This window comes from Physella acuta, unplaced genomic scaffold (genome assembly GCF_028476545.2).
Source record: "Physella acuta isolate Inbredline_101_S28 unplaced genomic scaffold, ASM2847654v3 ptg001052l, whole genome shotgun sequence".
Lineage (NCBI taxonomy): Eukaryota > Metazoa > Mollusca > Gastropoda > Physidae > Physella > Physella acuta.
Genome location: NW_026732569.1, coordinates 185,089 through 198,459, shown reverse-complemented (window position 1 = coordinate 198,459; position 13,371 = coordinate 185,089). Strand labels below are relative to the sequence as shown.

Sequence of the window (13,371 nt, the reverse complement as noted above, 5' to 3'; positions counted from 1 at the left end):
ACGGTCAAGCGGCTGTCAAAAGGTTGTCAAAGCTTAGAAAAAAACTTTATTTTCCTTGACAACATCAATTTTGATTTTAACTCCAAACAGTTTAATTGTTTTTGTTATCACTGGTTTAATGGGTATCGCATGTGGTAAAACGATACACCTGATTAGTAATCCGATATTTTTTCTCTGAAGGACCCGTTTATACTGTTGATGAAGCAATATGCCCGAGGCTATAAATGATATCCAGTTACATTGTTGTGTGAACCTTGCAAGAATGGCTGTCGGCACACGAAAAAATTACAGCTAGAGGTCAAAGGTATTTGCCATTCAAGTACGGTGGTGTAACGGATCCTGGAAGGCCAGCAATAGGACATCATGAATGTCCTCCAAACTATGAGCCAGCGTATTAGCTCCATGAGACGATCTAGACCTGAATGTCCTCCATGAGACGATCTAGACCTGAATGTCCTCCATGAGACGATCTAGACCTGAATGCTCCAAACTATCAGCCAGCGTATCAGTTCCATGAGACAATATAGATATAAATGTCCTCGCTGAGGTCCGACAGCTAGCGTAGGTCCTGTGCCAGTTTGTCCCACATGGCCTTCATCTCCCGCTCCGAGAGTTGCTCCCCCTGCGGGTAGGGGACGTAAGTGTTGCAGCGGAGGAAGGACATGAGCTCACCCAGGTTCTTGGCCGCCATGTTCTCTTTGACCAGGAAAATCAGCACCGGACGTCCGTCGTGGACCGACTCCATGTTAGCCATCTGAAACAGAAAGGTCAAGGTCATACTACGGTCAAGGCAACCACCACGGTCAAGGCAATGCCGCTATATATAGGCTTACTTAAATGTTTAAATGATTACTAAAGGAAAATGATTCATTAATTCTACTGACCAATCGTACTAAGGTACAGATAACTAACCTTTTCGCGATCTGTTATCAACTAATGATGTGGGCTAGGTGGTTAAATTGTTACAAGATAAAACAAAACACACGGTTAAACTTTTTTGTTAAACTTTTATTTCGCTTTCATGTATAATTTTAAAATTATCGGCCTACAAATTTTTTATTGAGAAATACACTGTTTATTAGGATTGCAATACTAATAAAAAACTGGGTTAGTACGCCTTAAACTAAGATAAAAGAATAAACCAATTTGCACTTCTATCTTTTTACTATGTGACCACGTCGTCCCATTCAGTAGCGTAGCCAGGATCGTCTCATGGGGGGGGGGGGGGGGGGGGGGTTCAAATTTTTACCCGGGGACGACCTTTCGATTTGCAACCCCCCTTCATATATATATATATATATATATATATATATATATATATATATATATATATATATATATATATATATATATATATACCGAGGGGTCTATGGGGGGGGGTATAATACGCCACTGGTCCCATTAACCTAGTGTCACACAAAAGTGAAACTTGGCATAAGTTTTAAGCATTACACTACTTTTCAAGTTTTGTGTTTTCATTTTACTGCAATACTTAGAAAATATTAAAGTTTATGTAAAACCGTCTACTTATTTTTTGTTGTTGTATATTTTCTTATTTAAAATTTCCTTTTAAAAGCTAGAAAATAAATGGCTAAGTGAATATCTTAACTGAGATTTTGTTTTGAATATTGAGCGAGCAAAGATAGAGAGTTTTGAAAATGTGTTCAATTTAAACATTTCATGGCTTTCGGGGCAGCTAGAGCTACAAAATGTGATTTTATACATTTTTTGGTTTAGAGTACAAATACTGTGAACAATTAAATCTGTTACATTATCATTAACTCGCATAATAAAGAAAAACATTTTTCATGTGGTGTCACCCCTTAGAGCTGAACAATGTGCCAGGCTTGTCTTGAATCTGATACGGATTTCAGTTGTTTTTTTTTAAACGCCTAAATTAAATCCAACAGTTCATTTTATTTTTAAAAATAACGCATTTTGTAAAGAATAGATTGTTTTTTACTGGCAAACAAAAACTAAACGTTATTATTTGCTTCTAAAGAAAAGGTTTTAATCGTTTAGTTCTCTATTAGAACTTTAATTACTGTTTAGATATTTTTAAAAGCACTTGCAAGCACAATAATAATTCCACCTACCTGGACCTCGTATTTACACCAGTGACCCTTGCAGAAGTTCCCGGTCAGGATGACCAAGGTCCTACGGCACATGCTGACGGCGCTCACGATGTTGGAGGCGATAAAGTTTCCCGCCACAAAGTTGCGCCCGTGGATGTGAACTTTGACCCCTCTTTTGACTAGCTCTGTGGAAGTTATTTATCTTTGGAATTTCGACATATTTTTGTGTGCGACATTTACTATAATTATACAATTTATTCATTCCCTAAAATGTAACGAAATAGATAGTCATTATAGCCTGAATTAATTCATTATGTTTTCACATTTTATTAACTTTATAACTGATTTAAATCGTTCTTTTAAATAGACAAATTCTTTTTAACTTATTTTTTAAATTGACGAACGGATGGACGGGAGTGGTATGGTGTAGAGGTGGAGTGGTATGGTGTAGAGGTGGAGTGGTATGGGATGAGATGCTTTGCTGACCGTGGTGTTAGCTGTATATATATATATATATATATATATATATATATATATATATATATATATATATATATATATATATATATATATATATATATATATATATATGTAACGAGACTATTTGCCTGTAGTGCCAAATGTTAACGAGTTCTGCTCGACAACGCCAAATGTTACCGAGTCTAACCACTCATTCTACACAACATCGACCACAGTATAGATACTCGAAGATGCAGGTTCGCTATTGATCCTTTTATTACATGAATCAAAGAAATGCTTCACAATAATATAATGAATCAAAAGGAATGCTTCACAATAATAGTCTGAATCAACTGACCCCCAACAGTCCTCACTAGTCTTCACATAACTGAATGCACATGTCTATCGTCCTTCTTAACACAATACGGCTAACCCGTTCAATAACCAACTTGATACTGCCTCACTGACTGACTGATCGAGAGAGAGAGAGAGCGAGCTCAGCCGTCGCCTTCCTATATATCCCCTTCGTATTCGTAATCGTATTCGGTTCTATCATAATCGTAATCGTAATCGATTCTAATCGTTGCATCAGAATGTTAATTACGCCGCTTCTGTCGTACAGTCCGATTTAATAAGCCATCTGCATCCTGTCACATCAAAGTTGACAGACCGTATTGCGTTCTTATCGTATCGCTTCCCAAGATACTACGCCTTGGCTTTCTGATCGTTATCAGCCAACACCTGCGTTATTACATCAGTCGTGTCAAAGTTGACAGCGCTGTACTGCGTTCTTATTCTCTGGTAACTTCCCCTAGTTACATCCACCCCTGCCTTTTTTTGTGTGTTATCAACCACAAACAACGCTTGGCAGGTGCAGTCCTTCAAAGTCAATCGCACCACCGTAAAAAAAAATGTATTGTTCCACTCACTGTCAATGTCGTCACATTCGTATAAGATTGACAGTTATCCCTATTTCACATATCAAATGTGTCTACATCATCTTCCTCAGACACAAAACAGTTCTAGAATTCACATCCACCCTTTTTCGTTTGGTGCCTTCACCAGTTCACTTTTATGACTTTTTTGAACAGTCTGTTCTCATACCAGCGCGACCATGAAAGAATTGATGGTTGCTGACAAAAAATTTCGTATTCTTTCTGTTTCTCAAACTTCTCCGCGGACCACTTATCTGCTGTTCTACTGTGTCTCTGCTTCTGGGAGGACCGGGATCCTCCTTGTTGCCGGTATCCTCCCCTTGTGTATCGCTGTTGCGCTGTTGATGGTGACATGGTTCCGGGATGGGTATGTGAATTTCCGTTATAGTTTCCGGTTCCCTAATTGTCTTAGGTTTCCTTGTGTGTAACTGCTCTTCTTGACTATGACAATATTTCTTTAATTGAGCAATATTCGCCCACCGATCCGGTTTGGCGTGATCGATGGGTCTTATCTTAAAGGGGCCACCTGCTACTTTAGGCATCTCCACGACTTGCCATATCTCCTGTCCCCAGAGGTCGTGGATTTTGTTTCTGCCTAACGGGTGGCTACGCAGTAATACCCTGTCGTTCAGTTTGAGTGGCGGGTCCTTTGTCTGTACCGGCGGTTCCCTTCGCCGTGCTTCATGTTCTAGTCTTTCCTGTACTACCCTGTACATTTCTCTAATTCGTCTCATATGTTCATTCACATATTCCAGTGCAGTGTATGAGCCAGTCATACTCTCCTTTTTTCCTAGGAACAAGTCAAGAGGGAGTCGAGCCTCCCGTCCGAACAGCAACATGTGTGGCGAAAAGCCGGTTGTGGCATGGGGGGTGCAGTTGTATAGATATACCAACTCTGGGAGAAAATCAGGCCAACGTTTTTTCTGTTCAGGTTCTAGAGTACGCAGCAAATCATGCATGCTGCGGTTGAACCGCTCGCACTGTCCGTTTCCTTTCGGATTAAATGTGGTTGTTCTAGATTTGTTGATCCCGTAGTGGCTGCACAGTTGGTTAATTACTTCTGACTCAAAGGCCCTTCCTTGGTCAGAGTGTAATTGTCTTGGTATGCCATATTTGATGAACCAATGTTCTATTAGGACCTTTGCCACTGTTTTGGCAGTCTGATCTCGTGTGGGCACCGCCACAGTCCATTTGGTGAATACATCAGTCATTACCAACACATGTTCCGTCCCATCCGATGATTGCTCCAACGACGTAAAGTCCATAGCCACAATCTCTAGTGGTTTTGTCGCTAGTAGGTGTCCTGATGGCTGTCTCATTTTGACAACTGGCATTTTCGCATGCTGACACCTCACACAAGCCTCACAATGGCGTTTGACCTCCATCTCCATATTGGGCCAGTAACACCTCCGTCGTAATATTTTGTGCGTCCTGTCCTGACCCTGGTGTCCTGCCCTGTCATGTGCCAACCTTAGCACTTCTTCTCGTAACTGTCCAGGCACCACCACCTGGTGTATTGTCCCATCTATTTGGTCATGAATTCTCCGCATGAGAACACCATCCTTTATACTGAGACGGTCCCACTGACTCAGTATTTTCTTTGTTTCTCGACCAAATTGTTCTCTTTCCCTTCTTCCTGGGAATTTTTGTTCCTGGACGTGTTTCAACAGCGGCTGTAAGCCACTATCCGTTCTCTGGGCATCTCTTATCTCTTTGTGATTAAGGCAATTAAAATCACTAATGTCCATATGTCCGGGCTCCGTGGATATGTGCTCCACCCCGGTCTGCCCGTTTTGCATCACTTGCACCCCGTGAGGGATATCTGTTGACGCTCTGACCTCACATATTCCTGTCAGCGTTTCTTCCTCATCGCCCGGTCTCTCGTACGGATTCCTTGATAAAGCGTCCGCATTGCCATTGGACCGCCCCGGGCGATATTTTATCTCCAGGTCAAAGAGTGCCAATTCTGCTGCCCATCGCTGTTCGATGGATCCCAACTTTGCTGTCTTTAGGTGACTCAAGGGGTTATTGTCAGTGTATACCACACATTTAGCACCTAATAGATAGTCCCTGAATTTTTCAGTCACAGCCCATTTTAATGTCAAAAGTTCTAGTTTCATGGCGCTGTAATTTGTCATGTTCTTCTCTGATTCCTTCAGAGCTCGACTGGCATACGCAATAACCCTGAAACCTTGCTTTTGTTGTTGTGATAGCACAGCTCCCAGACCTTTAGAGCTGGCGTCAATTTCTAGCCGAAATGGTTTGTCAAAGTCCGCGTATCCTAATATCGGCGTCTCTGTCAAAGCCTTTTTCAAGAGCTTAAACGAGTTCAGGCATTCATCAGTCCATAATTCACCTATCAGTTGTGTTTTACCTTTCTTTTTCTCCTTACTGTGTTTCTTTGTCATTTTGTTTACCAAGTCATGCAACGGTGCGGCAATTTTTGCAAAACCAGGTACAAATTTTCTATAATAGGAAGCAAAGCCCAAGAATGATCTGACCTCTACTGTAGTTGTTGGCTGTTTCCATTCTTTAACAGCTGCAATTTTATCTGGGTCAGTGGCGATGCCATCCGACGAAATCACATAACCCAAAAAATGTACCGATTTCAGACCGAAGCCGCATTTGTCTGGGTTCAGCTTTACTCCTATCTCCCTAAGACGGAGAAACACTTGTTCTAATCTTTTTAGATGGTCCTCCCAAGTTTTTGAGTAAACCAGTATATCATCCAAGTACACCAACATTATTTGAAATAGAAAGTCACTCATAGCACTCTGCATTACTCGCTGGAATGTAGCAGGCGCATTAGTTAGACCAAACGGCATACGGGTCCACTCGTACAGTCCCAGTGGAGAAATAAATGCAGTCTTATGTTGATCGTTGGGGTGCATGGCCACTTGGTGGTAGCCGCTAGCCAAATCCAAGGTAGAAAAAAATCTTGCTCCCCCCAACGCATCAAGACATTCATCAATACGAGGCAAGGGGAATGCATCCCTTCTTGTGATATTGTTCAATTTCCGGTAATCACAACACAGTCTTATCTCCCCCGACTTCTTTTTTACCACTACTATCGGTGCCGCATACCGGCTAGTGCTGGTTGTAATAATTCCCTTTTTTAGTAGATCGTTCAGGTGTGCTTTCACCGCCGAGTAGTGACTTGGTGGTAATCTTCGATAAGGTTGCGCCACCGGCTTGTCTTGTAGTAAGGGTATCTGGTGTTTTATTACTTCCGTGTAACCCAAATCACCCTCGTACGAGGCAAATATATCCCTGTACTTATTCAGCAATTCATTTAGTTTTGGGTCCTCAGTTTCCGGGAATGTATATGATCGGCCATCCTCTTTCTTCACCTCGGCCGTCACATTGACCGACCTAATTGTTACTTCATTACTGCTGGTATTGCTCAGTTCGATGCACTGTGCCGACCTTAGTACCTCGACGTTCTGTGGTACTCCTACCAGAGTATTAGGCGGTATAAAAATTTCCTCATCCAAAACATTTGCCACTAATCCTTGAACTAGTCCCTTCTCCGCTGATGTGTATGTCCGCAGTAACACGACGCCTGCCCTCAGTGCGGCGCCACATGGTTCTATCATCACATCACCATTCACGCTTCTATCACCAATTTGTAATGTGATTGCCTTGACCGTGTTTGCCGGGACTGATATCCTTCCTCTGGTCTTGGCAAACCTGGCCAACTTGGATCCCCGACCTGGTGTGGTCGATCCGACAATATTTGTAAGAAATTCTGGCAACTGGCCAAGAATATTCATGCCCAACAGGCAAGGTATATTTGACACATTTGTCTCTAGGTTGTGTTTCGTAACGAACACCCCAACCTGCTTCAACCTATGTCCCGCCACCACGACATCCGCCAGAAAATAACCACAGTATGGAATGGTTAGTCCATTAGCTGCCGTCAGGCGCATGCATGTGTCAGACCTCAACCTATGGTCTTTTCCTTTCATCCATTTGGTGTAAAAATTTTCCGTAATTGTCGTCACCTGGGAGCCTGTATCCACAATTGCCTTCACCGCGATGTCCCCAATCGTAATCACCATTTCGGGACAGACTCCCATCATTTTGTTTCTTGGGCCATAACCTCGCCCCTCTGTAGCCTGGCCCTGCCTTATAGAGGACGACCGTTTCCCTGACAGTACCGTGCCATATGTCCGGGTTGTGAACAGGACAAGCAAATTGGTCGACCGTCAGCCGTCCACCGGAGCGATGGACCGGCGGGTCGCGGCCGTCCAACCTGTCTCTGTTTTGTCCCGTTCTTTTCCTGATTCTCAGCTGTTGACCTGCTTTCTAACCTCTCCAATCGTTGGTCAACCTTATCCAGGTGGGCCAACAGTTGAGCCATCATGGTTTCTACCGTGCCGGTCCCTGTGGGTGGGAATTGTTTCTGTTCCGGCACAGAGACTTTGTCCACCGAACAGTTCGATTGGTCCTCCTCCTCGGACCTGCGGATCGCTAAGTTCCTGACCTGAAGGAAGGTCAACTGCGGGTCTTTGTGGACCTCCTCTTTCAACTCTCTCCTTAAGATCGGGGTTGCTAGCCCCTCGATGAAATGGTCCCTCAGTAGGCGTACATCAATGTCAGGTGTTTTGCCCTTTACCGAATCAAAGGCCCTGTTCATTCGGTGTGAATACTCCATCACACTCTCCGCCATTCTCTGCTTTAAGCCTACGAACCCCGATAGCAGTTGCGATCCCGACCGTCTCTCCCCAAAGGTCTCCATAATTAGATCCAGCACCTTATCTGGATCTGATTGGATGGTTTTATCGTGGCATTTGACCTCTGCCCTAACCGTCTCTCCTATACTGCCCATCAGCAGTCTTAATCTTTCCTCTGGTGACATGTGTCTCGAGGCCCAGGCCGCTTTGACCTCTTCACTGAACCTGTTGGTTAAAGCTGGATCACCGTCCCCGTAAAATTTGTTAATGTGGGACTCTCTGGGCAGGACCACAATATGGGTCTGCTTCTCGTCCAGAGTAGACATTTTATTCCTTGAGTAAAAAAAAAAGAGTTCTTTCTTACCGTGTGTGTATGAAAAATTTTCCTCGTTCCTCAATTTTCACTGTTCCTGAATGTCCGAATTCACACACACACGAAACACAGTTATGAACAAGGTTGACTATGGGTGCCTCAAGCGGCAAGTCTTGTTGAATTCACCCTGCTCGCAGCGCCAAATGTAACGAGACTATTTGCCTGTAGTGCCAAATGTTAACGAGTTCTGCTCGACAACGCCAAATGTTACCGAGTCTAACCACTCATTCTACACAACATCGACCACAGTATAGATACTCGAAGATGCAGGTTCGCTATTGATCCTTTTATTACATGAATCAAAGAAATGCTTCACAATAATATAATGAATCAAAAGGAATGCTTCACAATAATAGTCTGAATCAACTGACCCCCAACAGTCCTCACTAGTCTTCACATAACTGAATGCACATGTCTATCGTCCTTCTTAACACAATACGGCTAACCCGTTCAATAACCAACTTGATACTGCCTCACTGACTGACTGATCGAGAGAGAGAGAGAGCGAGCTCAGCCGTCGCCTTCCTATATATCCCCTTCGTATTCGTAATCGTATTCGGTTCTATCATAATCGTAATCGTAATCGATTCTAATCGTTGCATCAGAATGTTAATTACGCCGCTTCTGTCGTACAGTCCGATTTAATAAGCCATCTGCATCCTGTCACATCAAAGTTGACAGACCGTATTGCGTTCTTATCGTATCGATTCCCAAGATACTACGCCTTGGCTTTCTGATCGTTATCAGCCAACACCTGCGTTATTACATCAGTCGTGTCAAAGTTGACAGCGCTGTACTGCGTTCTTATTCTCTGGTAACTTCCCCTAGTTACATATATATATATATATTTATATATATATATATATATATTTATATATAGCTCAATTCTGTATGTAAAAATAAGTTTGTTTGTCGTTGGCATACTTCGATGGATTTAAGTGTTAGACTATTATCGTGCTCATAGTCTAAATTTATGAGTTAAAAAATTACTATTTAAAGTGCTGGGAAATAATTTTCATTTTTCAAACTGATAGTAATAATTGTCGACATGTTCATTAAACATAATTTTTAAAAAATAACAAAAATTCTAATTATGTCTGAAAATTATTTATATTTAGTCCTTTAGCACTTACTTCCCTTTGATAAATTAGGAAAACACAATTACTTCCCTTTATAAAACATTGCATTAATGGAAAAGAATTTACTTTTTATTACTTTGTTTTGGTGTTGGGAAAAAAAATAATTACATAATTAGCGGGGATTGATCAAGTGCAAATGTTGTAGGTATTTTACGAATAAGCTTGGAGTATTATAATTGTTCATTTGGTTTGGTTTGGCACCTACGTTCGTTTAAGTGAGTGCAAAAGACTATGAATAAGTTGGAGTACTGTAGTCGATTATTAAGCTGAAACAGGCGATTCTGCCCCGGGCTAGACTGTGAGCACTTTGCGTTTATGTTCGCGTTAGTGTTTTCTTTGTGTTTAGGTTGGGTTTGCGTTAGTGGTTGCGTTTTGATTTGGTTCGTTTTTGTTCTTTCTTTTTTCGTTTTCGTTTGTGTTTTTTTCTTTGGGTTTGTGTTTGTATTTGTGTTTGTGGTTGGTTTTGCGTTTGGGTTTGGTTTGTTTTCGTTTGCTTTTTTGTTTGTGTTTTTTTCTTTGGGTTTGTGTTTGTGGTTGGTTTTGCGTTTGGATTTGGTTTGTTTTCGTTTGCTTTTTCGTTTTTTTTTCTTTGTGTTCGTATTGGTGTTTGTGGTTGTGGTTGGGTTTGTTGTTAGGTTTTTGTTTTCGTTTGCTTTTTTGTTTGTTTTTTCTTTGTGTTTGTATTGGTGTTTGTGATTGTGGTTGGGTTTGTTGTTAGGTTTTTGTTTTCGTTTGTATTTGTAATTGTGTTAGCGTTATGTTTGCGTTTTGTTGTTTTGGTTGGTTGTGGTTTGGGTGGGCAATGCCGGGTTTATGATGATTACTAAACACACAGGTAATGGTCTTTAACAGAAAGGTTTTTCACAGAAGCCAGAGCAGGGCCTGGCCGGGACGGCTAGTGTTTATATATAAATCACCGAATCTGCAATAATATAGTTTTTTAAAAACAATTAGATGTGTAGGGTAAAATGTTAGTATTAGTATGAACATATAAATCAGATACATTAAATATGACAATATGTGCAATTTTGTTTTGCGTTCACTTGGTGTGCAATTCTTTTTTTCTACGAGATTCTGTTCTATTTTAAAAAGTTTAAGTAATTAAAAATGGATTAAAAATCATGTCTATATCCCGAGTTGCCATCCCCTGTTGTTTTATATAAGAATATTTGAGAAAGTTTAGGGTAGATCGTTCCAGGTTTATTATTTTTTTTGTTTTGTTAATCTTTTGGAATACTAAACAACTGATCCGGCCAGGTAATGCCCTGGCTAAATATAAATCATGTATAATGTGTAAAAATAATGCTAATTCAATATTAATGGAAGTATTGAGGAAGTCTTTCAAGTAAGTAGATTTAAAAAGTATTTTTACTGTAATATTCACCTTAACTCAAAGAGTAAGTCATTTAATTTCTTGATTATTAATTTTAAAGAAAAAAAATTGCGTGTATAAACTTCCAACATTTTTTTATGCTGACCAAATAAAAAGGAAACCATAAGTAACTAATGACCCAGCTCGACTTTTTTTTTAAAACAAAGCACAATCAACACAAAGGTAATTGGGTTAAACCGAAATAGCCATAAAATTAGTAATCGGCAAATAGACAACCTTATTATCACGGAAACTTCAACACCCTAATATGTATATTACCAAAAGATACATTATCTTCTCCTAAAGACTTACCCGGCTCGACAACCTCTAGGACGAAAAGTTCATCCGGGTTGGCGTAGGAGATAAAAACGTCATAGTCAAATTGGTTGCCTTTTGTCTCGTGTCGTCTATGGAAGTTCAGCATCGCCGCGTGGTACAGGTACCGCAGGCTCCACCGGAAGCGGAAGATCATGAGACCGACGATAGCAAACAGCACGAGCAGCGTGGCGGCAACAACAAACAGGAAGAGCTTCTCGTTGGATGCGCATTCTTTGTTCAGCAGCTCCACGGTTTTGTTGTAGCCGTTGGTCAAGCGTACGTACACGTCGTCGTGAGCACAGATATAGTTCTTGAACGACTTAAATGCTGGAGACTTGACCATCCAGGTTAGGAATTTCAAGTTTTGACACGTGCAAAGAATAGGGCAGTTGTTCAGCTCCACCTCAACAGGTATCTGGTGGTCAATCAGCCAATCAATGCTTTCCATCACGTCATCAGGAAGTGACGAGATCGAATTGTGACTCAGATTTAACAGTCTCAAGTTTTTCATCCCACTGATTTTTACATTAAATTCCGAAAGACGATTGTTTGACAGATCTAGAATAGTAAGATTGTTGAGACCGATAAATAAACCATAACTTAAATTTTGAATGTTGTTAATAGAAAGATCTAACTTTTTCAGATTTGTCAAATTAGCGAAAACAGGATCGTCAAGAGTGTTTAAAAAATCCCCAAGTAGGTTTGTGCCGAGGTTAAGATTCTCCAAAAGCGGGAAATTGGAGAAAAACGTCCACTCCAGGGAACTAACATAGCTCGAATAGATACTGAGGGTGGTCAAATGATTGAAGCCGATGAACGGACCTTGCAGCTCAGGCAAAAAGTTTCTGTCCAACACAAGGTCTGTCAGGGAGTTGTTGCTGTCTATCGTCAGCCGTGACAGACGGTACTGCAACTCAGCGTTAACCATTTCTATCCGGGACAGTTGTGGTGGGAGGTGGAATACTAGAGCGTTGTCATCCCCAACGCTTCTCCTCTTGCGGTGGGAATGAAAATGTTCGATGAATTCTTTCTTGTATGATGTGGGGATGTTGTAGAGGAAATCTTCACCGTTGATCAGTAAAGTCTGGAGTTTGGTCAGTTTTGGGAGAAATTCAAGGAAAACCCCGAACACGATTCGGTTTTTTCCGATGTCCAGAAGAGTTAAGTTTGGGGGGAGATGGTCGAACGTGTCGTTGTCTATCTTCTCAATGCTGTTCCCCGCGACCTTGAGAGTGGTCAAGGACTTGGGGAGGTTGGTCACGTGACTGGCATTGACTTGAGTTCCGGTGGAGTAGCGCCACTCGATGGTGCTAACGTCCAGCCACCACAGGTTCGTGTTGTTCCTCAGCCCGTGCATGATATGCTGCAGGTGTTTGATTCCAATGTCCTCGTTGTAGTGGATGTCCAGCATCTCCAGGCTCACCAAAGGCGTGAAGGCATCCTTGTCAATGTGCTTTCCGTGTAGGTGGCAGTTGCTGAGGTTGAGGACCTTGATGTGTCCCAGGTACTGGAATGTCGTGTTGCTTAAACAAATTATATTACAGTATCCATCCAGATAGCCAGTTACGGTCAGGTTGACCAATGACGTCATCCTACTGAATCCCACTCCGAACGACGCATTCGTTAGCCCGTCCATATAAAGCGCCTTCAAGTTTTTCAAGTCAGATAGCGCTAAATCTGGGTAACTAAAATTGTTCCCTCCTACCGCCGAGTTAAAGTTTTTATTCAACCTCAAGGCCGTGAGGGACACCAAAGGCTTGAAGACACCCACGGGAAACGTGTCAGGGGTCATCGCTAGGGAATTATCGTCCAGTCGGAGAAACGTCAAGTTTTCCAGACCCGAAAACGAGCTTTCATTCAGCTTTGAAATGTTGTTTGAATTCAAATGCAATATTCTAAGTCGTGAGTACTTATTTAACGAATGCGGAGGTATTTCAGTTAAAGCGTTGTTGTACATGTCAAGTTTTGTTATGTTAGGCGGTAGGTTTTGAGGGACGGATGTTAGTCGAAGGCCGCTGCAATCA

At 41.7% G+C, this 13,371-nt stretch overlaps 2 protein-coding genes across 2 annotated transcripts; both read right to left on the bottom strand.

Annotated features, from left to right (window-relative positions):
* Positions 1-462: 462 nt before the first annotated feature.
* Positions 463-12,005, bottom strand: LOC131955077 (toll-like receptor 4). The gene is made up of 3 exons (XM_059319031.1): positions 11,342-12,005; positions 2,097-2,260; positions 463-754 (listed from the first exon to the last, which is right to left on the bottom strand). The coding sequence occupies exons 1-3, from the start codon at positions 11,856-11,858 to the stop codon at positions 557-559; spliced, it is 879 nt and encodes a 292-aa protein (XP_059175014.1). The 5' UTR covers positions 11,859-12,005; the 3' UTR covers positions 463-556.
* LOC131955066 (toll-like receptor 4) lies at positions 11,965-13,139 on the bottom strand. The gene is made up of 2 exons (XM_059319017.1): positions 12,134-13,139; positions 11,965-11,981 (listed from the first exon to the last, which is right to left on the bottom strand). Exons 1-2 carry the CDS (start codon positions 13,137-13,139, stop codon positions 11,965-11,967), a joined length of 1,023 nt encoding a protein of 340 aa, XP_059175000.1.
* Between the last annotated feature and the right edge of the window lie 232 nt (positions 13,140-13,371).

What these genes read in the sequence shown, in the direction of transcription:
- LOC131955077 (XM_059319031.1), bottom strand. Translation starts at nt 11,858, where the DNA reads ATGAAAAACTTGAGACTGTTAAATCTGAGTCACAATTCGATCTCGTCA. An exon ending in CCTAGAGGTTGTCGAGCCGG is followed by an intron (nt 2,261 to 11,341) that starts GTAAGTCTTTAG and finishes TAACTTCCACAG; the next exon opens with AGCTAGTCAAAAGAGGGGTC. An exon ending in GGTGTAAATACGAGGTCCAG is followed by an intron (nt 755 to 2,096) that starts GTAGGTGGAATT and finishes TTTCTGTTTCAG; the next exon opens with ATGGCTAACATGGAGTCGGT.
- LOC131955066 (XM_059319017.1), bottom strand. Translation starts at nt 13,139, where the DNA reads ATGACCCCTGACACGTTTCCCGTGGGTGTCTTCAAGCCTTTGGTGTCC.